Source organism: Tetrao urogallus (assembly GCF_951394365.1).
Source record: "Tetrao urogallus genome assembly, chromosome: 8".
Classification (NCBI taxonomy): Eukaryota; Metazoa; Chordata; class Aves; order Galliformes; family Phasianidae; genus Tetrao; species Tetrao urogallus.
Genome location: NC_136821.1, coordinates 27,340,943 through 27,368,149, shown reverse-complemented (window position 1 = coordinate 27,368,149; position 27,207 = coordinate 27,340,943). Strand labels below are relative to the sequence as shown.

The window sequence follows — 27,207 nt, the reverse complement described above, 5'->3', positions numbered from 1 at the left end:
AGGCCATATGCTGACTTACCCACTGGAACCACATCCTGGTACTGAGCTCTGCTGACTGTATTGAATGTACTAGACGGTCTTGGTAGAACTGGTGGTCCTGCATGACGAGAGTCCTCTCCAACCTGAAAATGTACAAGTGAACATAGTCAGTGTTTCTTTGTCAGCATATACTTACATATACAATGGAACAGTATTTAAGTGAGTACTTATATGATTTAAAATTAAACATAAACATAAATTTTCTGCTGGATCACAATTCCCAATAATCAGTATAGAAGGGATTACCTATCTTGCAAGAGAATTATTAGTAAAACATTATTTATTAGTCAGGAAAAATCAAAACCATTTCTTTCCAAGTTTATTACTATTTTTAAATAATAGTCCCATTCTGAAAGTAAATTCTCCTCTAAAATTCAAGCTGGGAAATTTTCAGAGAGTAATTTTGTACTACATGTACATCTTTACACATATTAAAAGTTATAAAGATCAAAATGCAGCTCTTTCATTAGCACCATAACCACTCATGAGCAGAATTTCCCTAAACTCAAACTGGAAAGAATTCTGTGGCTAAAACAGCAATATAAAGTGAGTTCACATTCAGTCAAGGCAAATGAGTCCAAAACTGGTAAAAACATTTCTTAAAATCACTAAGGAGAACTGTTGTGAATTCTTTGTGTGTTTACCTTCTGGAAGTGAAACATACAGCATATCAACATTTTTTAGTGCAGAACCATAGCGTAAAATTTTTCCTCGTGGCACATGTGATGCTGGGTCAGCTTCTACAATTTACTGTATGTTGAGGTTTCAGTCATTTCTACTGTGTCATTATTTTGTATTTTATCTACATGAGGCATTTTGTTCAACCATTTTTTCATTCTCTTGGAGCTTTATGTTTACTCCTCTATCCCTCTGCCTATAGATAATTGTTACTACATGAACTACATTTCCACATTCCAGAGAATTCCAAAAAAATTTCAAGTGCAAAAGATCAAATGATTATAAAGGTTTTGTTAAATCCAGACTCTGGCATCACAATGTTGTAAAAGACCTGAAGTAACTCACAAGGTCTTTCTGCCCTCTGATAATAATCTCTCTGGAAAAAAAAATAAAAATAACAGTAATTTCCTTTAGGCATTGTGCTGGAAAAGGAATGGCATTATTATTAGCTCCAGCTTCACGCTGCAGTTCAGCTTTAGCTAAAAAGACATTCCTTACACCGGCTATTGTCTGTTTTAGAGCATCTCCCTATAAAAACTGGGTCAACAGCTTCATAACATCAAAGTTTGTGGCAATGCAAATCCAAATAAAGTATTTTGAGAATTTTTTTCATTAAGTACTCATCTGTCTGCAATAACATACAGTTCCATAATACAATGGCTTTAAAATAGCTGCAAATAAACAATATTTAAGTCGTAAGAGCTGAAGTAAACATAATCAGTCTCATACATATGCATATCAATAAACATCATTACATCATCAGTCTCCGAATGGGGATACTGCTTTGATTTCTATGTGGTGCTGCTTTACTTATATTCAAAATAGAGCCACAACTGTTATCATACCAAATAAATATTTCTAAACTGGCATTAAGAAACAGATCAAGCGATTTCATTTATCTAATCTAGACGGAGTAGAATATTCCAGCAGAAAACTAGCACTGCGTATATGCAATATATGTGCAGACTTCCTGTAAGATGAACTACACTTATGCTGCAGTATTGACAACTTCAGCAGAACAGCTCATCTGTCTCTCTCTATTTTGAATGCAGATATTGAAGTCCAGAAGAAAGATAATCTGCACACCAATTTGGTGATGTCAAAAAAAAAAAAAAACAACCTTTTTTATGTTCTCCTATAAATCAGTAGGAACAGAAAAACTTGAAACATCTAGTGGAAGATCTAAACAGCTATATGAAGACAATTTCAGCTGTCTTGCCTGCTGCAAGACGTCGGTGCCTACACCATATAACCACACTGACAGATAATGCTATTTAAAATGATTCATAAAATACACCTTATATTGAGGGTGGCCATGGGAAGTATCCTTGACAACTAAACCATATTCATAAAGGAAATGATAACATACGCAACCAATGCAAAAACACTTCCTGCAGCTCAGTGGAAGCTCCGATAGAGAAGTAGCGGAGCAGATTCACGCACTGAAGTGGATCTCTGGCAGAACTTGATGTGCCACAAAACTGAGCTAAAAATAGGACAAATCAGGGCATCTCACAAGTCGTAACATGTATTATCTTTTAATTCCTGTCATGGGATAGCCCTCCTCTGAAAAGAGGAACCACAGCCACCAGCACAGAGTTTTAATAACATCTACAACTAAAGATTAAGCCATCGTACATATGCTTGCTCATATATAAAATGAATTTACAGCAACAATATGGAATTGGTAGTGAAAAAGGTCCACAGTGGCACATCAACATAACAGACTTTCAAATGTTTTACTGTTTAGAAAGTAGAGTTAAAACACATACATAAGTACATACAATGGTTTGACAAGCCCATATGCAGGAAGAAGGCATTTTACACTTATTCAGATTGTTGCACATCTAGATGTATACACACACATTTTTTCCTCTAATTTGCAAAGTTATAACCTACATAGTTGGCAGACACCAGGCTTGACAGCAAGAAGTATTTTGACAGTAAAAATCATGATACAGATACTGATAACCTGTAATCAGATGCTCTCCTGTGGTTAAACAGGGTTACTGCAAATTAAAAGTAAAATTAATGTTGATGGTTTGTTTTTTTTTCTGAAATAGTGTATTTCAAAAGGATCAGTGATGTTCCCTGTTGGAAAATAATACCATGAACATTTATGGCTGAGTACCATCCAGTTACAGAGCAACAATGTTCCTCACAACAGAATGGAGTTGTAAATGGAATGAAGTAAAAGAAGATGACCTTAAAAACCTGGTGGCTCCCAACCAGAGAGAAGAGGCAGAGCAAACTTACCTCACCAGCACTGTGGCTGCGTTGCCTAGTTAAGTGCTGCCGATGGACTAAAGCACTGGTAGGCCTGCTGCTCTGCAAGGGAAGCCGAGGGTCAATGAATGTGGTCGTGCGGGAATTGTGATCAACAAAGAAAGCCTAGAAAAAGAAAAAGGCAAGAATTTATAGCCAATTGTTTGTATGACAAGAATACTCAACAACCAAAAACTTAAATGTCTAAGGTTAATGTGTATTCAGGCTCTAGGATTCAGCCTCTGATGTCAGACGTTCGAAATTCCTTCTCATGTTGCTGTGGCTCACGTGGCAAAAGGAGGATAACAGTTTTTCAACTCACTGGAGGAATGAATTTTTTAATACCTTATTTCATTCATGCCTTTAAAGTCCTTTGAAATCTTCAGCTGACCAACATCAGAAGTTTTATTAAGATTGCCAAGAAGAAAAGGCTCTTATATTTAATAAAAGTCATCCTCATGTTTTCTTCCTTTCATTTCCTTATAAGCAACTAAAAAATGTCATTAAGGGGCAAAACCATTCCCCTCTGTGAACTACTCACCATATAATTATGAACACAAACTAGTGTGCAAAACTCAAGTGTATGACTGCATCCTGTGATGCACTGTGATTACAAGTCAAAAGACATTTTTAACATCCTCATGTTGCAACTATTCTAAGCTCATTAACCTGAAAAAATGTCAGCTGGGGACAAAAAGAAGGTGGCAACAGAAACTTTTAAAACAAGCAGCTGGTAAAGAACTACCGCATGCTGGCCGGTCCGTTGTTTGCTTAAAGCAAGGTCACAGGAGCACATATCCTGGAAAATGAAAACCTCCTGCACTACAGTCCAATTCAAACCAAAAATTGTTTCTAATCCTTGAGATTTAAACTTTTTCCAGTATTAGTGTTGTACTTGGAAACCTGCACTGTTCTATTTCAACTTACTTCAGCTTTTTTTTCAGTCACAATGCTGGAAATAAGGAAATGGCAAAAAAAGATCCTGATTTTGAGGAGAAGAGTTACAAGAAAGTGACATCTGGTTTGAAGAATTAAAGAGTCTGGACCAGCAGAGAGGTGGTTGGGTCTGCTGGAGTCATTTCTATTTGTGATACCAGTGAGGTACTTTGACCACAGTTTCATAAACAGTTCAGTCCTGTGGTGTCAGCAGAAGAAACATTCCCATCTTCCCCCACCCTAACCACTTGTTTCATCCCTTGTGCAGCCCCCTCCTGCCTTGTGCTGGCACAAGTGTTTGCTTGGCCACACAGTGAATCTTGCTGGGGAACCGGTCCAGGCCAAAATTATTCTCTTTTGTCCATTTCCTTGCTTCTTCTTCTAACCTCAGTCAGCCCACCAGGGACGACAGAAGTGCAGAACTGGATCTTATAGCAACCTACAGTATTCATCAAGTCATTACTCAGGCTGCTTAGTACAGACAGGATAGAGAAAACAGAATCCTTGTGACTGCCATGAAAGTCATTAGGCAAGCCAGTGTGCCATGTTACACAGCAACTAGATATTGCTGTGGTCAGTGGTGGGAGAAAATATTAGTATTTCCAAATCCCAACAAAGAGGAAGTGCATGGAGCTGCAAATTGCGGCTGATGTCTGGCTGGGAGAGACAGGAGGGACATCTAACCTGCAAGACCTCAAAAACATTTCAGAAGAGGGCAGCAAGACTCCTACAGCTTTAACAGTGATGGCCTGAACCTAAGATCCGGGTATGCAAGTGTTGAACCACACCACCTGAACACCGAAGAAGAAGTTCCCTTCTGTTCAGATGAAATAGTTACAAACACTTCAGTGAAACAGTGTTCTGCAATTCACAAACAACATCGCGTATCAAAACATTACAATTTTAACTGCAGCATTTGAGCCTGATGTAGGACTTTCTTCTTTAACCTTGACAAATGATGCCATCACCTTCAGCACAAATATATCTATTTCAGAACATGAAACCAGAGGAAAAGCAGAAAGAAAGCCATTACAAAATTTTGGTTTGAGGCCTGGCAAATGATTGAAAGAGGCTGCTGCAATGTATCCAAGCTTTCTGAACTATTTGCTTCTCATTTACAAGTTTACTTCACTTACTAACAATTGGATGTTTTGTGTATTTTATACTCATGTATCTACTACTTTTTCTAGTCTTGTCTATGCATATTTCTAAGCTGTGAGGGACATTCAGCAAACCAAAGGTTGATTTCATTAAGTTGACACTATACTGTAAAATCACTTAGGAAAAAAAAAAAAGTAGCAATTCAATCGTGGAAGTACTATCTACAGTTGTTCTACACAGTTATTTGATTTAACATAGCAGTCTAACACTGTATGTAGTGCTCTTTCACACTACATTTAAATAAAGAACTAACCATACATACCAAGTTTAAGACAAGCTTATCTTATTAACTATGAATGCTTGCAGGTCAGCAAGTAGCAGCCTACTCAAAGCCAAAAACACTAATTCATAGCTTCAGCGAAGATAAGCATTAGAGCCTTAATGTGGATATTGGCACACAGCTCAAAACACAGTGAAATCTCTCAATCTACTTCACAAAAAATTCCTCTCATAACACCTAATTATAATTCATGAATCTTATGATGCTTGAAGAGAATGACATAAGGCGAATAGTGCAAAAACTGTAATTTATCCATTAAACATGGATAGTTGCCTAAGTTATCTTTCACATTAAAGTATATGAAGCTTGCTAAAATACCCTTCTTCCTATTCAAGTCATTAATAATCAATTAGAATTTCACAGTAGAAAGAAAAAAAAATCTCTTATAATTTATTATTATTTATTTGGGACGAGGCCAATGGGATGAAGTTCAACAAGATCAAGTGCCAGGTCCTGCACTTTGGCCACAACAACCCAAGGCAACGCTACAGACTTGGGGCAGAGTGTCTGGAAGGCCCTGGAGACTTTCAAGACTATATCAGGCTCTGTGCACCTGATCGAGGTGTGGATGTCCCTGTTCATTGCAGAGGAGTTGGACTGGACGGCCTTTAAAGGTCATTTCCAACCCTAAGGTTTCTATGATTCTACCATCTGTAACGCCACTCAGAAATCCCATACTTGATGTGTTGGGCCTCCTGGGGGGTTTTATCGTCTGAAGGGGATACATGGAGGAGTTCAGGAAGAGTGGGCAACTGAGATTAGTCGAACAGTTCTGAAGGGAGTTTGGAGGTGAGCAGGCCCCACTTGAGCATGAACGCCTGCAAAGGTTACAAGCCATTGGAACTGCACTGACATCAGGGAACATGAACTCTACTGCTCACTTCTGTATTAGGGTCAGAATAATCACTGTGCCTTGTGAGCAGCACCAAGCCTCTTACTACAATATACTTAGAGAAATAAAGGGAAACATCATCTCAGCGGGAAAGAATAGCAGGAAAGGAGATGTAATATGTATTGTGGCATGGCTAATATCCACTTGCTGTTCTTTAGCTTATGCTTTTAATAAATGCAGGCTTGGTTTTGTTCGGTCTCATCAAACATGTTTCCACATACTTGACATCACTCTCTTTCAACTGCTGAATAAGCTTTCCTACTGGCCACATGCACTGTTTGTGATGAAGACGAATCAACATAAAGAGCATAAATAACTGAGCTTAATTCAAAGTGAAGAAATCCCAGTGGGGATTTATTCAGTGCTTCTTTTCACTGATTAACATTTGTCACAACTTCACTGTTAGCAAACACAACACATGAAAGCCAAAGGTCTAATATTCTAAATGGGGCACCTATTTATAGTCAATTGAAATTGTCATATTCTTCAGGAAAGAACCAGCCTCCGAAGGACCATACAAACAAGGATGATACAAATAAGAAAAGAGAGAGGAAGGCACATAACGAGGTTAACATAATCGCACATCCCTAACAGGGTTTCTAAAGGAAAAACACAGTGCTTTCCAAAGTTAATAAATACAAGACGAAAACAATTCTCAAGTTCTTTTTCTAGCCTTCCGTTCAGAATCTGTCTGCAATCTTTTCACGGATCAAAATAATTATTTATATGGACAGCATACCAGGACTGATAACATAAGAACTAATAAGCTTAGTTTGCATTCTCACACAAATTGATAAGTCTTATCACTTCCTCCCATGTTAATCTTAGTCTATTTTTAAACTTCCTAGTCTAAATTTACATTAAAATTATATTACTACAAAAATTTGTCTGTTATTCTCTGATTTTAAAATATTTTATTAGAATTCCAGCAGTGACATTTGTTCTGCAGAACTTGCAACTATTCAAGATCTTCATTAATTAATGAAACTTCCTGCACAGTTTCTGTGTGGTTAACCAATACAGAGTCAGCAGAGTAAGTATCCCTGGGGCTATTGCAAGCGCACTAATATTATTTCAGAATCTGATGAATGCTGGAACGACTTAGCATTTGGATAGAGGATTCACCTAGGAAAACTGTTAAATATTAAAGAAAAAAGACCAAATAATGCACACTAATAAATTTCACTTGAGATGCTAAGGTCGACAGTTAAAGAAGAAAGTTGATACAAATAACCCAACAATAACTCAATAAAATTCAGTAGATAAAAAAATTAAGTAAGCTTACATTTAAACTTTCTTCTGAGTACAAAGGCAAAACTCTAAAGTACTTTACTGACCTGCTTATATTTCCATACTAAATAATTATTTTCAGAAGAAGTTTTAAAATATCTGAAGGAATCCAAGTAACTTATCTCAGAGTGAAAAGACTATTGATTTTCTATTAATGTTTCTTATACTGATTAATATTTATTTCTCAGTCTCCTTTTCCTCTCGCATAATGTTTTGCCAGCATAAATAAGAAATTCCAATATTCTTTTGAAAAAGGAAAAACATGCGTCTTTACGTACATTGGGGAATCACAGCCATTTATGCTCCTTCTAGAGAACAGTAAGAAGAATCCTAACACTACAACATTCAAAAATCACACACTGAACAGAGATATAAGTGTGTCACTTATAAGTTACCTTGCCCTGATGGTCATGTTTCATTTCCCAACCTCTTGGCAGCTCCAGCTGTTTGTTAGCAAACATGTTTAGGAAGCCCACCAAATCACGATTATGCTGGTAGCGCTCAAAATGGTGGGTGTCCCGCCGGACTTTGGTGATCATGTGCTTCAGACACGTGTTATTTGTAAACATGCGGTAGGCACTCTGAAAAACATGGAACAATAATAACTTTACTACAAAAGACAACACTTCCGCTCTAAAAAGTGATCTTTTCTAACTAGGCAGCAGTTATGAGAAACTGGTCATCCTTGTGCGGTTTTGGAATTAGTGTTCAATGTTTTGTTTTTGTTTTTATTTGATGCACATGAACTTCAGCAAAGTGTAAAATACAGTAACTTGGACTCCATCTTACAAACACTTGTCCCATGAACTGTGAAGAATTTCGTAACATTAGAATTGCTTAAAAGATTAAGATCTCATAGGTATTCTAAGACTTCTGCAATAACAAGTCAATCATAGCCACAGAACGGTCATAAAGCTGGTAAGGCTTTCTGCAGAACAGAGACATATGCTTGTAGAACTTAGCACAATTACATGTTAATCCACAGACTTCTCAAAAAAGAGGGAAAGAAAGAACCCTATAATTGCAAACCCATATCTAATTTATCTAATAAAATTAAAATGATATAGTAAAAAGAGAGCACTGCGGAGCAGAGAAAACTTTACATAGAAGGGAAAAATAAACACTTTACACTTTTACTCCAGAAAAAAAAAAAGCCGACCGCAAATCAGATCTTTGTCCCAGAGCTGGCAATAGACAGAAGCTAAATCATAGGTCCTTCTATTGCAGTGTGTTGCTACCTAGACCACTCCGTGCTCCTACCTTTGTTTTCTGGCCAGAGGTCTTATCTGCTTCTGCCCTATTCCAAATACTGAAGATAAAGATGCATACTCCAAGTAGAATTTTTCAGATATGCACAGACATGCATATCAGAACTGAATTAAAATCTATCAGTAATTAAAAAAAAAACCAGCATAATTTACTAATGTGATTGCAAACAATAAGTTATTCATCCCATTACGTCTGTTCACAATATATATTCCTTACGAGAAGTAAAACAGGGAAGAGAGAAAAGGAAAATATACACTAACATGTCTTCTTGTTCACTGTGATCTCTGAAGTATTTTAATATAAATCAAGTAATTTGGGCGATACAAACCTTCCCATCAGCACCAAAATGACCACAAAGTAGAAACTTCATTTTCATTCAAAAAGAAAGTCCATCAGTCTTTGAAGAACATAGTAATAAAGCTGTTGCTTCAAAGAACAAGTCAGTTTGGTATTCTAAAAAAGATGCACAGCTGAGTAAAAAGCAAAAACCTAAAAGGTCTAATGCCAAATAGGACTTCTGTGGCAGCCCATCAACTGCAAGGAATGATGATGAGTGTTTTTGCAGTTAATCCAGCTTCCCTATGTACTAGCAATATTTTACCATCAAACACTGAGTAACACCTCTGCATGCAAAACATCTCTGTATATAAAGACGCATTTATCAAAGTCTTTCACCTGAACAGACTGTACTCACAGGGTTAGAATGCAGCACTGTGAAGAACTCTGGACTGATAAGAAATTTCACAGGGGGAGACTGGAGCAACAAAGTAAGCCTGGATCTGGAGGTAGAGTGAGGCAGCACATTCTCTCTTCGAAAATCTAACAGCAAAGTGAATGACAATTCACAACTCCAGTAATAAACGTTACCAAAACACTACTGCAAACAACTATATTGTTTAGTTACACAAAAAAGAAAAACACTGGGTATACAATTGTATTGGTTTCATTACCCACATAAGCACACCTGAAATTCTTATAATATCAGAATTTGTATCTAGAAGATCTAATTTGTTGCTTTTGGTGAAAAATCATTTAATAATAATGTTTTAAAATGCTTCCAATTATTTTGGTTACCAACCACATGCCTATATATAAATTGCCAAGAAGGTCCCTGCATCAAGCCCACAGTGCTATATTGTAGCCGTACGCAGATAGCAGTCATTTTATAAATGCTGACCAATGCATACAGAAGTCATCGTACATTTACAAAATGTTTCATTCTTTCTTCCTTAAAAAGCAAAATAAATTTTAAAAATCACTGCCAGTAACACCACTCTGATCCTGACACAGTACTTAAAATATTTAAGCAGCTTATGTAAGTTACAAACAGGTTGCCACAGGAGTACCTTTCACATTCAACTTTGAGTAAACATTTGCTTCTCCTCCTAGCAACTGTTGAAGCGCCCTGATTTCTCAACAGTACCAGGAACTGAACATACATAATGTGCAATATTTTCTACAATGTTATTTTCCTAACCTCCTTTGAAAATCAATAGCATGTTTGGATGCACATTTTAAAGTAATGGAAAAATTGTAAATTCAGATTGGGCCTCCAGCGTTTTTACTCCAAAATTTTACTCCATCTTCTACACATGACTGCTTCTTTCTTTTACATAACAGGGAATTTGCACAATTCCCCATCAAATAAACATTAATCACACAAAACACAGCTACCACAGATATAAAAGAATAACCCACAGACTGAGAAAGGAGAAGAAAGGCAGTGAATGAAACTCTAAGGGAAAAAAAGAATAAACTGTAAGTTAAAAGAAAAAAAAAGAGGAGGAAAAGAATGAGTGACATTCAAAACCTGGATGACTAAATACTATGGGAAAATAAAGGAATAAAGGATCTATTCATTCTGCCTATAAGAGGAAAACAGAAAATGGAAAGGAAATAAGTAAAGGGAAAGTAAGTGAGAAAAAAAAAAGAATTTGAAAAACCAGCACACTCCCAAATGCTCCTATCTCTACAGAGTGTCAGGAGTGTACCATAAGGATTCCTGAAGCTCTGCCTCAATATCTGGGCTGGGAGTGTCATCCAGTCCCTTGGTACAAAATCTGTGTGTGTAACAATCACCTCTCACATCCTGGAAGATGCTGGGGCACTACTCATAGGTCCACTGTCTTAGACGGGTAATCTGAAAACCAGGATGTGTCAGCTGGGTGGATTATTATTATTTTTTTTTTTTTTTTTTGCAGTTGAGAGGCTTGCTAATTTGTTTTATGAAGGGCTTATTCAGTTGAATTTGCTGATTAGGCTGAATTTGCTTTAAATTCGTTTGTTAGAGGCACAACAAACCATCTAGCTGCTTCTGCAAAGGCCCAAACAGGCACATGAACAAAGAAAAGGAAAAGGCTAGGGTAGAAATAAAGAAAACGAATAGAAAAGGGGCATTTGGCCAAATCACAGGTCCTGAAGTGACCTGAAATGCAAGAATGGGTAGCATTGCTTGGGCAATAGATGAGCTGAGAAAGGAGGATTACGGGAGAATGTAATGAGAATCTGCAGACAAAGAACAAAATGACACCCAACTACAGAAGAGACCGGATGACTATCTAGGTAACTACACATTTATTAGTAAATTTGTAGTAGGAATATGACCAAGGAGAGAACTGCATAGCTAGAGGAAAAATAAGGAATGATGCTAAAAGAGTATTTTATAAAGATCTTTCCCTATGCATTCATTTGGAAAGTTAACACCAGGTAGTCAATCAATAACTAAGGACTAGGAGAAGAAACAATTCTAGTTCTTTCTTGTCCTGTAGTATAACATTACAGAATGTGGCAGCCCATAAAATTCGTAACTCAGACACTCTATTTTATACTCTTTCTCTGCTAATGTCCTATCTATGTTTTTACCCAGTCAGACGCTGACAGAAAAAGGCTCTGACCCTCACATTCATCTTAGCACATCAAACAGGTTGCACCATAATCTTAAAAAACTAGACAGCAATGAAAACAAATTGCGACCCAGACTTCCATGAGCAGAAAGTATGTCCTGTCCTATGTCATTATCTAAATCATCTGCAAGATGAAATCTACCTTTAGTGATTTTTTTTGTTTTTACCTGCATTAGAATGGTGAAAGTCAGTTTCCTCTCCAGCTCCATCCACTGCACTTGTATGCTCTTCAGGCCTGTCATTAGTCATTGTTCGGCGGATGCTCTGATACCTAGGGTTAGAAAACTGGACTTTATATGTAGTATATGGTAACTATGATCCAACTTGGGCTCTGAGGGACTCTGGTAATGAAGGTAGGCTTCCCCTGCTTTTCTGCCATGTAGGTTAATGTATACTGACATCTTTTAGTATTATAAGCATCTTCAATTTCCTAAAATCATTAGCAGATTTTTGTTAGCTGTTAAACACAGGTGAAATATGATAGGTTCAGAAGCCCATGTGCAATCTAAAAGGAACAACCACATAAAAATAAGCATACATGGCCAGCTGCAGTAGCAACTGGGACCTAGTCTTTCTACTTGGTCTTACAGTGGTAAATGAAGTTTTGCAAACACATAATTCACAAACAGTAATGGTAATTCTTACCGGCGATTCAGCTGTTCCATTTGCTGTATGGAATTTGATCTCTGGAGAATCTGTGGGGCTGGAGGGGCTGTGGGTCGCTGCCAAGTTGTTGTCCTGTTCACGTGATCAACATAAAATATCCGTCCATGGCTGTCAATTCGAGCCTCCCAGTCTAAATAGTAATAAAATACTGTGAACTATAGGGAGTTTGGGCTTTATTTCAGCATTTGCTTTTACTTTTTTGTTGTATCTTTTACAGGATGACTTCAGCACAAAACTTTCTCACTGAAGGGCTAAAAGACACAGCTTTTCCCTGATTTTATCCCCTAAATCAAACTCTCCATGAGTTCCATGGAACCCATATGTAACAGCATAGAGAAATGAATAAAAACAAGCCCTCAATAAACAGTGATTGTCCTAGAAAAAATAAATAAATGTATTTAATCTAATTCTCTTAGACTAGAGCATTTAAAGATGAGATCTCTGAGGCTTATTTGAGTACAATAAGCCAATGCCCAAATGTCAAAAATCTTGCAAAGCTTGACACACCTGTCACTGATTTTCCCCAGCTAAAAGTAGCAGTAATGAAACAGATGCCAGTGCTCTTCCTGGGTGTTGCATGTACCTACGATATAAATAAGCAGTGTTGCCAGAGAAGGTGAATTATAGTTATCAAACACCTTCATATACTAAATGCATGTTGCAGAATTGCAGATCCTGCAATTATCATGGCAAATTCACCTTGTTGTCCAAGCAGTAACTATAATGCTGGTTTTGCTATACAAACTACAAACAACATTAGAAGTCTAGCACAGACCGTGATGGTCTCCTGCAACTGGTGCTGTAGAAGACCAGAATATGATATCAGTAACTACTGTAAAATGGGAACCATTGTTTTATTAACAATATCTAACATTCAGTCATGTTGAAAGAAAGAAGATGGCAGCATAAGATCCCCTGAATGCGGTTCTTCCCCTCTGTCCGTAGAATACATGTGATTTCACAAAAAACCTGGAACCTATTTAGCGTGTCAGATAAAAAGAAGTCTTTAAAAGCTCAAAAGGTTTATAGAAGAGACTTTCTATATTTCAAGTCCACGTGGAAACTTCAGTAACTGCAGAAAAATTTAAAAACCAGAGGCAGGCAACCAATTCTAAATGACCGCTGCTTTGCAAGGAGAAAAGACAGAAATATCTTCACAGCAAGAGAAAAAATGAAATTCTACTGCCAGCTACTGAACAGTGACAGCCTTAAAACCTCAGGCTGTATGTGTGCTCTGATTTATGTCAGCAACTGGAGGTAGCTAAGTAGCTCTCTGCATGACAATGTGGGATCTGAGTTGAATCACAAAGAAGTTAAAAAAAAAACAAACAGATTATGAGATAAATGGAACGTGTCATATCTGCATGACTGCTGTGTATTTCAGCCCACCACAACGCAGTTGTTCTTATTTCTCTATGGTGCATGATCAGAACAGCCTATTAGTGATCAGAGTATTATTACTGTAAATGAACTACGTAGAAAGCAACATAATGGGATAGGAATAAAGAGAATTGTTTAAGGAATAAATTTCAATTCCAGGAGAAAATAAATGTGTTGACTTCATCTTTCTCCAAGTCCACATTAAAAACCCACAATTTGGCACTATGTTGTGAATTAAAAGTTCAAAATAAACAAAATTGCATCAATGCCAAGGTTATGGATTCATCACTGCACTTGCTATTTAAAAGGTAACACATTTCAAAGTTACTCCGAAAGAAGAAAAAATAATTTAATTTCTCACTCAAAAAACCAAACACTTCAGCATGCTCTGAGGGACCTTCGGTTTTTTCTCCCCATAAAGAAAAAAAATTAAAAAGACAGAAACAGATGCTTCAGAGCAAAGATTTCAGTTCAAAAGATCAGTACCTATCTACTGATGAAATAAAAATACACACATTTCATTATTCAGCTTAGATTTCAAACCCTTACACACTGTATAGCAGTGGACCGTTCTCCTGTGGTGATTATATATGTCCAGTTCCAACACAGTCATCACCTCTGTAACATGTTTGAGGAAAATAAGAAGTTTTGCCTTCATTCATCTTTAACTACTCAAGTCTGAACAATTGTGCAATGGGTCCTGAAGTAAATAAAGCGCGTCTCCATCACTACTGTGATGACAAGGATGTTTTGCCATAGTCTAATTGTAGCTACCAATAGTGTTACAAAGAACTTAGCTTGCTGAACTGCAAAACTGTATTTAATCAAAGGTGTGCCATGTTATTTGCTGACCTTTCCCTAGGAATGTTACAGCTGTTCTGTTATAGAATGTTCTACACAGGCATACGAGGTATATCCTGCCCTAGAGATCTGTTCTGGGTAGAGATTCAGGGAGAAAAACTAAATCTCGGAAACAATTAGTATTTAAGATTTCATTCACATTAACAGATGAATGATTACCATAACTGTGGCACTGGGCTTTGATTTTAAAGGTGTGTATGCTGGTGTGTAAGCATTTATATGCCTGTGCGTGACTGTGTAAAATCCCAGCAAATGTCAGAAATGTTACAATTCCACACAGCCAGACCTTCTCCATTAATATTACAATATTTTTCCCAAGTAAATATTGTAGTGTACAGTTTGCTTCTGAACCACACAACCATGGTACTGCAGAGGTTATCTCTAAGCATTCCTAACTTATTACATCTGATCTTCCATAATGTTCTCTCTCCTTTTCAGTATGAAAATGATAAAAAATCAAACGAAGTATATCTCTCAGTCACTATTTTGTGAAAAATAACTCTGGATTATTGAGGTGGCAGTTAATTGACTTCAGGACCTGTGCAGAGGACTAATTTGTTATATGCACTGTTTATAACAGAATCAGCAGGGAGCAAAATATTCACATCGCCCTGACATTCCAACACGTTTCTATCAGTCGTGTTCTGCTACACGACTCTCTACAATCACCCCCTCCAGTTACCAGGCAAACTCAGTCCCTTTCCAAACAGTGGATTGGGTTCTATTCATTTTACATTAAATATCTGAATTCCTGGCTTCTTTAAAATCATAGAGCTTTGTCACTGAGTTCACTGGGCTGAAATTTGATTTTTTCTTTCTTTTGTTTTCATTGTCTTTCATTTCCCCATTAGTTATGTACATTTGTTTTTAATCCTACCCACCTTTTTAAGTATCTAATACTAAACAGATCATCACTGCTACAAGTTTAATCAAATGCATCAGTTCAAAATTGGGAAAAATGTATTTTCTATGTATGTTATAGAAACAACAATTCCTCAATCAATTTAGCTCATCCAGCAATTCCATAACATCCAAGTTTATTCAAAAGCCTTTGACAGTGCCTCAGAAAACGCAAGGAAAGCACAATTCATGTAATCTGTAAAGACAGAAAGATGTTATTTGTTTCTTTGTAAATCATCACTACACATGACATTCTCGTAGATTTCAGTGTGCTTGATATCTTGCCCCCTCACAAAGCCTGTCACCTCACTTCCCTCCTCACTTGCTCTGCATTTTTAAAAGGCAGCATCACACCTTCCTAATATTCTGCAAATTTTGCTTAGCAAGTCCGTTTACATCAGGTACAATTATTCATCACACATCCTGATAGTTTGCAGACTGAGCACAATGCCTTCCATGGGAACAGCACTACACTTAATCATCATCCTTCCTCATTTAGAGCTTCTCAGATGTTCATTTGCAGTTCTCACATTTAAAAATGAAACATAATGAGATCTCATTAATGGCATTCTGGCAGCTTATCCCTCCATTAAAGTATGAGGAACCTACTTGGTGGTAGTGCCTCATCCACTCGCTGGTACCGGCTAACATCCTGACGTACTGAAGGCAGTGACCTTAAGGGCTGATGGCCATTGGCTTGAGCACCTAGAATCAAAATGCCCACAGATTATGTCTCAGTCAATGTGGGTAAAACCTACAATTGTCTCTGAAGTGAACAAGACGTGCGAAAACTTCCGCAGGACTATCACATTTTAGGATATACCTAAGAGTCATTGGCTTTTCTGGCAAAGTAAGTCAAGTCTACAGTTCAGGGTGATTTCTCTGGCATACTCTGCAATTCTTGTCTAGAAAACATCACTTCTTGGGACACACCAAATCCTCCTTTGACCAAGAGAAAGACCACAGACAGCCATGTGCACCCGAGCCATAATCCAGCAAAGGACATGGGCATCACAGAAACCTGAGGTGAGGTGACACTGCTCATTGATTTTCCTTAGTGCAGCAACATTGATCAGCTAGGATCTGACTGATTACTAGGATCTGACTACTAGTAAAGAGTCTTAAATGTCTAGAAAATGATGCAAAAGAATGTGTTGTATTATTTGTTATTTTAATATCAAAATTAATTCTTTCCAAATCAAAGAGTTGCATATGGGGAGAAGAAATGAATGGACCTATGATTTTTCTCCCACAAACAGGTATAACCATAACCAATACAGAAGGAAATGTACTTGCAGGGTTTAAGGAAGAGAATTCATTTGTGCTTACCTCATTTTCCCCTTCTAACAGATTCACAGCTAGTGTTCCCTGAGATTTCTGGTGCAGTATTTGGCACTCAAAAGTGAAAAAATAATTTGCTCTTCAAGATTACTAATTTTCAACAAACTTTTAGGATAAATATAATTTACTACAAACACGCCCAGAACAGGATGTACTTCAAAGATAGGGAAATTAACCAAAACATGTGAAATGTTATTAAAAAGAGGTGTCCAGAAATCCAACTTGGTTGCATGCACTTAATCATACCCACTTCAATCCCCGAAGAAAGAGAATGGGTAATAAGTTGTGAAATTACCTTGAAAAAATCTACTATGGACACAAGTCAACTTCCAGTGATTTTAGTGAGAGTCAAAATCCTCAACTGTTAAACTAATTTTACAATTGGGAATAGTTTTACAGTCTTGAGTAATGCATTCCTCTCTGCCCATGATTCCTGCTGTGTTAGGATGTGCCTAAACTGACAATAAAGTGCAAAAGGTAAGACAGAAGCTGAGGTGTGACTAGTATATATATAATGTAAATAATAATAACTCTTTTTATAACTCTTTTTCAGATTTTATTTTTTAATTATCCTTACGTTTTAGTGCTTATATATATTTTTTCTTCCCCCTATAAACATGCTGGAGAAAAGATCTAAGTATGAATTCTAGATTGCATTATATAGTTTGGGGATCCATCTGTGACCTCCCAATTGCCATTCTGATGAGCAAGCAAGACAATATTGTGAAATACATTCCTCCTCTTCATTCTCCTTCTTAAAACTCTCTTGAGAATAAAAATATATCCAATTTCAAAACAAATGTCTTGTTTTGAAATATTCCAGTTTTGATTTTTAAGGGTCTCTTAAACAAAGCAGTGTCTCAAAGAAAGACAAATCTTTAAGTATAATGACACCGAGAACTCATTATTTTCAGATGTTTGTTTTTAAATAGTATTTTTTGACTGCAGAAAGGTCACGTCATAAAGTGCTCCTACAGTTGTTACCTCCAGTAGCTCCTTCAACCTCTGCTGTGGCACCCTCACAAGGTGCTTCGGCTCCTTCTGTTTCTTCATCCTGAGACTGGCTATTAGCAGCTGCTGCCTGCAGGCTTCTTCTTCTTTGCCAGACTTCTTCTGCATCCTCTTGGTCTTGTAATTCACCTCCCTCAGCCTCCTGTACTTCCTCCTGAGGTAACTGTACTGCAGGCAAAGAACCAGAAGTACTTGGAGAGTCCTGTGTTTCAGCAACTGGCTCAGTCCTGGGCATATCAGTGGCACAAGCCCCCTCTTCTTCTTCCTGAGAAGAAAACGCTGGAGTCTCAGGAAACCTGGCACTTTCAAAAGAAGAGCGCATTTCAACTGAAGAACGCCGCACAGTTACACTTTCATTACAGGAGCTGTCTGCCCCTTCCACATCACTCTCCCCTTCCTGCCGGGTGCTAGCCTCACTGACACTTTCTGTGCGAGCAGGATCGCTCTGCTCAGTTTCTGATGACAGCTGGGAAGGTTCGGATCCTTGATCAATAGATTCTGTTTCACTAACACCCCTTCTGCTCCCAGCAGCTGTATCAGCAGCTCCTGTGTCTGTACTACTGGGAGGTTGCTCTGCCTCCTGCACAGCGTAAGAGTCATTGCCAGCCTGCTCTGCCGGTGTTTCACTCTGAGAACCTTGCAGGCTTACACCTTCAACTAACTGTGATGGTGGAAGCTCAGGGAGGCTCTCTGGCTGGTCATCAGTTGAGGGCAAAGGAGCTTCAGAGGCTGAAACATTTTCATTCTCTGCAGGCCCTTGTGTTACCTGATCTGATGAGTAACTTAAACCATTTCTTTCAACATTTCTAGTAGCACCATTAAGCATTACTAAGCCACCATCATCTTCCAAGGAAGATGGGAAACCCAGGTCCTGATGTAGCTCGTGCTCCTCCTCATCTGAGTCAATGTGAAGCATTGCATTAAGTCTTGTGTCAGTAGGGAAGCTACTCCTCAGTTTTGGAGAGGCTCCACGAGGACGCTCGCCACAGGCAGACGTCCCAGGTCTGGGATGATTATTGTGTTCTATTGCATCCAGGTAGTCATTCAGTGAGTCCTGGCGACCTCTTGTAGGTGACGATCTTGAAGCACCAGAGGTTAATTCATCCTGATCTGTTTCTAGCGTTGTACTAGTCCTTAAAGGATGCCTCTGGATTGTTTCTCCAGAAGAGTCCTCAAGGACTGGACCATTGGAACACACCGTGGAAGTATCGTGATGTCCTGCTGGCATGTCCTCATCATCAGAAGGGCTGCCCAAGTCTCCATTTACAGAGTTCACTCCTAGCAAAGTGCCAACCGTTTCTGGCGAAGCATCTGCAGGGACACAAAGATTGAATATGAAATATGTAATGCAGCCACCATCAGCTCATTCTACTTTTGCAGCATCACAAAAGGGATATAAAAATACACACCTTTCAAGATGTAGACTTATTTTAATCAGACAACTAAGTGAAGAAAATACAGTTAAAATAATGCAGATATCTACACTATCGTAACAGCAATCACAGAACTTTCTCTGTACAAATCTATCCTAGTCTTTAGCAAAATTTCACAGGCATAAAATATTACTCCCATTTTGCTTTCAAAAGGCACAGCATTGCAAAGCATCTTGCCAAACTGTCTGTAAAACCAGCCTCACAAAAAAAGGAACTATTTTTTCTACAGCATCTCTCTTATACTCAGCAGTGGGATTTACATAAAACTAGTTGTCCTTAGCACTACGCAAACCGACATCTAAGACCACATTCAAAATCACAGACTGTGCACAGATATCAAATTCTATACACAACAGTTATTTTGAGGAAATCGGACTTTTCTACTGCAAAGAATGGGAATCTACCCAGGGTAAATGAATGAATGTTGGTGTTTTGGAAATCTAATCTCCCAAGTCATGTCCAACATATCTAAAATACGAATCCCACAAGCAAAAAGCAAGAATAGAGGCCACATAACTAAATGAAACACTTAATTTTAATAGGTAACCTTAGAAATACAAATATATGTAACTACTCTTCATATAACTATTTGGAGACCCAGGTCACTGCCAAATTCTCACCTTCATGAACAGAAGATGTGATTTCCACTTTGAACTGGAGATATCCACTTACGTGATCTGCTGGCAGCCTTCTACCAAGATTATAGCTGAGAATCTGGTCTCTGCAAAAATAAAGGTACTGTTGGCTTTGGGGTTGCTTTTTTTGGTCTCTTGCTTGATTTTTTCAAATTTTAACTGGTTTTATTTTTCTAACATTTTGTATGAGAAGTGCCTATCAGGTCGAGTCAGTGTGATAGAAGGTAACTTAATTAACACCTTAAAAATAAACCGCATTCACTGGCTTGTGTGGAAAAGCACAAACATCAACAATGGTGTAACTTATTTTTTGCTAACACATAAAAGAGCCCAACAAAGGACAATATTTTTCAAGCATGTACTGTGGAATTCTCACACATTTCAAAATCTGTTTTTAATTTCAAAACAGACTACTTTGAAAAGGATCTTTTTTCTTTACCTTCTCCTCCCTCCAACAAAAAATTTCTTTTATTATTAACAAAAACCTTTTACTTTTTGAAAGCCTTCTGCCCCCTTGTGGATTCTACTGTAAAACAAACAAACAAAAAAGCCAAACAACCTCTTCAAATTTTAGTTCTTATTCAATAAAGCACTTCTGTATTTGCCTAAGCACACTGTCATTTAGAAAAGCTTTTAATGCTCATATTTCACATAAAATACAAGTGTTTTTGACTTCAGTAGGACTGAGACTTGATTAGATACCTGTATCAGCTTTAGACTTAGCATATGATCCTAGATTCTTACTATGCACAGCCAGAATGTACAGTCCCAATCACCTTCCACACAGTTGAAGAGAGAGGAGGGGGCTGCTGAAAACCACCATGGAAAATCAGTGCTATTTCTGCAATTGCATTTGTACTGGTACGAACACCTCTTCTTTACTGAGAGCATTCTTACTACAACAAGCGATAGACTAAAAGGCAGCTCCTAAAATAAACTGCAGCTGGTTAGCTACAAACATTACTTTAAGTCCTGAGCAGATAACTTAAGGCAAAGCAGCCTCTCCACACTGCTCTACAGAACACGACTTCAAATCATCACAGATATGTTTCTTGAATCCATGTCACAGATTCATTGCTCAGCACTCCAACTGCAATTCTTCAGTTAGACTTGGGAGCGTCTTCAGAAGATTCTTTTACGTAAGGTTTACAATGCCATAGGCAGTAAAGATTAGAGAAAGCCATGACATAAATAACATCTACTGTGGACTAAGCTAAATCAATACACGATCATTCTTAAGCTCATGTATGGTATTTTCCATGGAATTTAAGGAGACATTGGCCATCTCACTATGAAAAAAAACTTGTAAGCTATACCAATAGTTAAAGGCCAAAGTCTACTGCAATCTGCCTAAAAATAAGTTCTCAAAAGATCTGGAGTTCAACTTTTCATTCATACTGATATGTACAAAGGCAAGTTAAGCATATGGTATATTATGATTCCTTTGACATGTATTTCAAGGTCACACTTAAATCCAGTAGAGGATTTCAACCATTACTGACATCATAAAAATAAAGAGGAAGAGGGTGAGTATGTTTCATTCACTTGACAAAAACTAGAACAAGAGAATGATAACAACTGATTGTATACGTAGTACAGTTCTACTTCCTGTCTGTACTGCCCACTCCTTCCCTTTGCAAGACTTCTAGTGAAAGACTGTCTATCCTTAGCATATCTAGGAAATCAGGTACCTGACAACTGATTGGTATTAAAAACAACAACAACAAAAACAACAACAACAACAACAAAAAAAGCAAAAAAAAAAAAAAAAGCAGGCAAATAAATTACAGATAAATAGGAAAAATACCTTTAAGAACATTAGTTTTAACGTTAGTTTTAACACGAGGATGGCAAAACGAAACTGAATACTTACCTATATTCTTGCTACATATTTATTATACTGCCCTTCCTATTCTAAACAGAAGTATGGAGAAGAAAACAGGAAATGTCTTCCACAATTTTGGTTTGAAAAAAAACAAACAAGAACGGACGAATGTAGCAAAAAGGCTTTACTTCTCACTACTAGGTATCCCAGATATATGCCAAAACATTTTGGGATACAGCATGGAAATGAAATCCTTGAACTAGGTCTTGAAATCAACATCATTCTCCTATTTTTGAGTGTCCATAGTGTGCAAATTTATTAGAAAAAGCTGTTTTCTCCAATATATTATAAGTTGTTGAAACTCAGAGATGAAGCATTTCTTAGTAAAGTTAAATTTTATGCACTTAAGCAGAGCTTCTTTTTCTTTTTTAAAAATAAATTATCAGAAGACATCATCAGAATCTTAAGCTACTCTTACAATTTTATTCTTACTTTACTTACCAGTGTAACCACCACTTTGGAAACTTAAAGCTGAAAACTGTTTTCAAACTGAATTTGCTTTTCTCCAGTTATGCAACTTGTTATTTTGATGAGAATATCTGTGAAAAAGGAGGCCAGTTGTTTATATCCCGCTTTTTGTGCAAAAGCTTGATGATGCTGCCATTCCCTTAAACTCTCAAGGAAGAATACAGACATTTTTTACCATCATTTCTCAAAGGCCTCATCCAGTGGCCATTTAAGATTAATGGCAACTCATTAGCTTTGAGTTAGCTCCTATACAAAATACACTGGAACAATTCTGTCTTTCTCTCCGTCTTTTGAGAAATTATTTTTTCTAATCTGCCAAACAGAACATATAACCGAGAAAAGTCTCTGACAAAACAACAAACCCTGCCCTTACTACATTCTCTTAAATGTGAAATTACACATTTGCTTACACTGCTGCATCTCTTGCAAACCTCCAACCGTTTGCTTCATCTCTGCAAAATATCACAGTGCCTAAGCACCAAGTCCCAGGCTCTTTCAAGTATATATGGTTTTCCAATGGCCTACTTTGATCATCCACTTGACTGTACTATACCTACTCCAGTAATCATTTCAAAGTATAAAATACCTTTAAAATTTTCAAGTTGAGTTTCTTCTTTAAACAATAATAGATAGCTATCCAAAAAATGAACAATTTTTTAAAAATGGACAATTTTGAGTCTCATCAGTGCTCTATTCATAGCGTGAGGCAATTTTAATTTGTTAGTATTACTAGCACTGAAAAATAAAGATTCACAGCTTCGCAGTTCTGACCAACTAGTTGATTAAATATTAAATCTCTCAATGTTATACTGACAACTTCATTGAGTAACAAAAGTGAGAAAATAAAACTTGCTTGTTCTAAGAAATTTGCACACAATTATATAGCATTGTGATAATGCTCTGTTTCTAGGTTGGCGAGCCATAAGTTAACATTTTTGTGATAGCAATGATTTTTTGTGTAAAGATACCAGAGTTGGAAACAAATTACAGAGAAAAATACATGCAAACACATACACATGCACATGCACTCAGAATGGGGTGAGAAACACCACCATCTTCCAATTAGGTATTAAGGATATTAAAATTCCAACTAAATTTCTTACTACTGTTGCAATACAAATTGTGACTGTGCCAGTAAGCCAGAAAGGCTGATCTGTGCCAGCAACCTTTATGTTGAGTCTCCCTCAAGCATTAAGAATGTATTAATTTACCCAATTGCATGCCTCTCCAACAGTCTCTGAACTGGTATAGTTAACTTCCCAAGAAAGCGTTTGATGATTGGACGACTCTTGGCAAATTTGTCTTTAACTTCAATTTCCAGGACATCTGTTAGAAGTGCAACAAAAGAATATTTCTGGAAGGAAAGAACATATTTGACACAATATCAATATACCTTTATTCAGAAAGCGTGTATGCAATTACTACTAGCTTGCGGTAAATTCTGACAGCATTAACTGAGGACTACAGTGGTTTCCACACTATAAAATAATGCCTTCCATACTATAAAATAATGTCAACACCACTATTAAGCACTGTATTTTTGCATGTGTAACTAGCTAGAAAGCAAAAACCTTTTTACCATTCCTAGAAAATATATTCTCACTAAGAAGTTGCACTGGACAACAGCACTTTGATGGTCCTGTTCAGAACAGAGAAAACAACGCGTCCTAGAGGCTGCGTCAAGATGGATAGTAGAAATAACAAAGATAAGAAATATTCACTGTACACTATTAGAGTATAGAAGACTAGCAGGGTCAGTGCAGAAGAAAGGAGAGTTTCATTCCAGACACGTTTAGCAAACTTTCCTTCCAACATCCCGTTTTGTGGTCCTTTTTAGAATGTGCTACAGGATATCAGTACAGCAATCTGTAGGCCATATTTTCATGAGCACTGAAAATAAAGAAGGATAATTTTCTGTAGATTTTCACTCCAAAGTTCAAAAATTTTCCCAATAAGCTCCAACAGTTTTTCCTGAACTTGGGGCCTTTATACAAGATGGCATTAATTTATTTAAAAAATTGTTATGTCTGGTAAGATTTCCCTTCCACCATCCCCTTTGAGGGAACACTGTCACAGTCACTTTCTTCAGCCTAGCTTCAAATTTCCTTATGTTCATGAATAATTCATACTTGACATCTGTGCTGTTCTGCCAATCCTGCAAATGGTCAAGATTCAACAGCGGTACTGGGCACATATGTGAGCAGGCATGTCAGCAGGGATGCACACATAATGTAATGCGATGACAAATCCTAACAAAAAAGCAGGCTGATTAACCTCTAGATTTTTTAAAAATTCAAACAAAAATAGCGTGGGTAAAATCTAATGAAAAGCTAAAGTCATCTGTTACACTTCCCGTTTGCCACCTTTAAGACCTCTGAGAAAATCAAAAGCTGAATACAAAGTCATAAGCATCTAATTAGCTAGATGATAATGTATTGAATAAGAAACAAAAGAAGGAATAACTCTTCAGCTCAGTTGTAGACAGTGGCAAAAAATGTCGAAAAACAATAATTAGATTAGGTCAGGAATAAAAAAAGCATTATCATGCTGGGTAGAGCTGTGATAAATATAACTTAAAATTTGTGTCTTGGTTTGGTACAAAACTGCGATTTTGCAGAAAGGAGTAGATATAAAATTGGATCAATTCTGCAGCACTAAGACAGCATATGTAACGAGATCATAAGCTGGTATCATCAGATTGCTACAGGGAAGATACAGCAGTTAAAGCAAGCTGATGTAATACGTGCACCAGTGAACATTATTACTTTTCTAATAAGCTTCAAAAAACAAGAAGAACTGAAGGGGAAAAAAAGGGGGAAAGAGCAAGAATAGTTTTTCTTCCTATTTACTGAGTAAAGAAACAAATGGATAGAAAGGTGAGGAATCTATTTAGAGACAAAAGTCCTGGTTTTTAAGATCTTAAGTTTTCCACAAATCCAGAGTCTTCCCCTCAACAGAACACCCCAGAGTAGTGCTAATGTTGGCCCTGCTCCGTTCTTTTTTACTGTTTCTTTCATTTAATAATAATAATAAATTATAATTTCTGGAAGCATCCTCACAGTCCAGCTCAATTTTCCAATCTTCCTAAAGAATACAGTAACGTTCAAATAATAGTATAGGCATCATTGGAAAACATGCACAGACCAAGTAGGCTGCTAGCCAGTCCTGAAACATTTACAAACTATTGCCATTTTCCCACACAAGCATTTCAAAGATGTGGCCTTGCTCTTCTACGCTCAGAGAGTTACAGGTAGTTCAAAGTTCCTTCTCTGAGACCTGTTCAGCTCACCCAAAATCAATAAATCAGAAAAACTGGGCTCTGCCCAACCACCCTCTGCCCCCAGTCCTTTCTAAGCTGCACTGTGATGCCTCCCCAGGCTTTTCCTTCCACAGCAGCACTTAGAGAGCTCCAAAGAGCATCCACTCTGCCTGGCAAAATTGAATGCTTGCCACCTGCTACGCACAGTGAGGATATCATTTCCAAATGAGCAGTCATTGCCATCGCTAGGCATAAATGCCCACTTATTGTACCTTTTCTTAAAGAGTCATTTCACAACATATGATTCATTTTAATTAATTTATTTTTTGCAACTTCAACTGATCTATTGGGCTGCTGAGTGATTCCAACTCTTTTTAGCAGAGAAGCGAATGAAAAACCTCACAGTCATACTGCTTAAACACAGGGCATAATCACACAGATGATAGCTGTTTCTATCCAACAACAGGGTTCCTAAAATTACTACAATTTCTGTATCCATTTAAATAGCTAGCTACAAAATAACTTCCCAGCCTTTAGAGAGTAAAGACTGATGCATAAAGAGAAAATACAAGCCTGGTAGATGATGCAAGATGATACACTGCATCAACTTGCAGAGAGCTCTCAAAAGGCATACATTACCTCTCTGTGCCAAACAGGGTTAGTTGTGTTACTGATGATAGTCGATCTTCTTTCCTGACCATGATGAGCAAATGTAGGAAATGTACTTTTCTTGCCCGGCTGGATGGACATCTTTAAATAAGGATCGGGGTTGAAGAACATGCCTTTTTTAAGTCCAACTGCTCTAATATCTTTAAAGCAAAACAAGGAAAGAAAAAGGAACGGAGTAAATGAAAGCTAATTCACGAAGTAAGCCAGTTTTAAATATTACCTAGGAAATCAATTCACATAAACCACTAAATAATGCAGTTTAAAATTACTCATAGAGTAACTGGATCCAGCATACAGAAGATGCTTGAAGCAGGAAGTCAAGTGTTTTCCCAAGAGGATATACAGAGGAAAAGCAAGGACATCCTCATTTACATTTTGCCTTCCAGTCATTCCGAAAGCAAAATTACAGTGTGAACTTTTAACTGAGGTACAAATGTTTTTCTCAGTATGTAAGGTATTTCTGCCCTAAAACAAACCATTCATTATCAAGGCTGTTCTGGATTATGATGCACATGTCCTCTCAACTTGGGAATAAGCTATCCAACATAGAAGGAGGCAAGGTTTTCTGAAAATGCTTCTTTGTTCCTAGAGAAACCTCAATATCACAGCCCCTGCAAATTAAGTCTAAAGTAATACAGACAAATTCTCAAAACATGGCATTTTATTTGTTTTCTTTTCACAAGAAGTATTTCACAAACCAATCACACACACAAAAAAAAAACCAAAAATATAAAATCCAGACCTGTACATTTAAGCAGCATAGCATGAAACCTAGGAAATAATAACACTGAATCATGGTTCAGATTTGACTTGCCATAATATAAAGTTTAACATAATGCTATATTTAGAGCTACTGTGCTTGTCTCTTACCACAGTCACACAAGCAGGCGGGACCAGAATGTCCATCTTAGCTTCAAAAATACTTACTTGAAAGATGTTAGACAATTATCTTTCATCACAACTTGCAAAAAACAGAATGTTCTCTG

General features: G+C 37.3%; 1 protein-coding gene across 1 annotated transcript in view; it reads right to left on the bottom strand.

Annotated features, from left to right (window-relative positions):
* The window catches only part of HECW2 (HECT, C2 and WW domain containing E3 ubiquitin protein ligase 2), a gene marked incomplete at both ends in the record, with an annotated part of 101,134 nt that overhangs the window by 28,571 nt on the left and 45,356 nt on the right, over positions 1 to 27,207 (bottom strand). Inside the window, 11 exons of the mRNA XM_079539131.1 lie at positions 20 to 122; positions 2,974 to 3,108; positions 7,937 to 8,122; positions 9,505 to 9,629; positions 11,881 to 11,984; positions 12,359 to 12,509; positions 16,130 to 16,225; positions 17,846 to 19,183; positions 19,926 to 20,026; positions 23,505 to 23,647; positions 26,192 to 26,361. Coding sequence (XP_079395257.1) covers positions 20 to 122; positions 2,974 to 3,108; positions 7,937 to 8,122; positions 9,505 to 9,629; positions 11,881 to 11,984; positions 12,359 to 12,509; positions 16,130 to 16,225; positions 17,846 to 19,183; positions 19,926 to 20,026; positions 23,505 to 23,647; positions 26,192 to 26,361 — 2,652 coding nt within the window. The remainder of the gene's footprint in view (positions 1 to 19; positions 123 to 2,973; positions 3,109 to 7,936; positions 8,123 to 9,504; positions 9,630 to 11,880; positions 11,985 to 12,358; positions 12,510 to 16,129; positions 16,226 to 17,845; positions 19,184 to 19,925; positions 20,027 to 23,504; positions 23,648 to 26,191; positions 26,362 to 27,207) is intronic.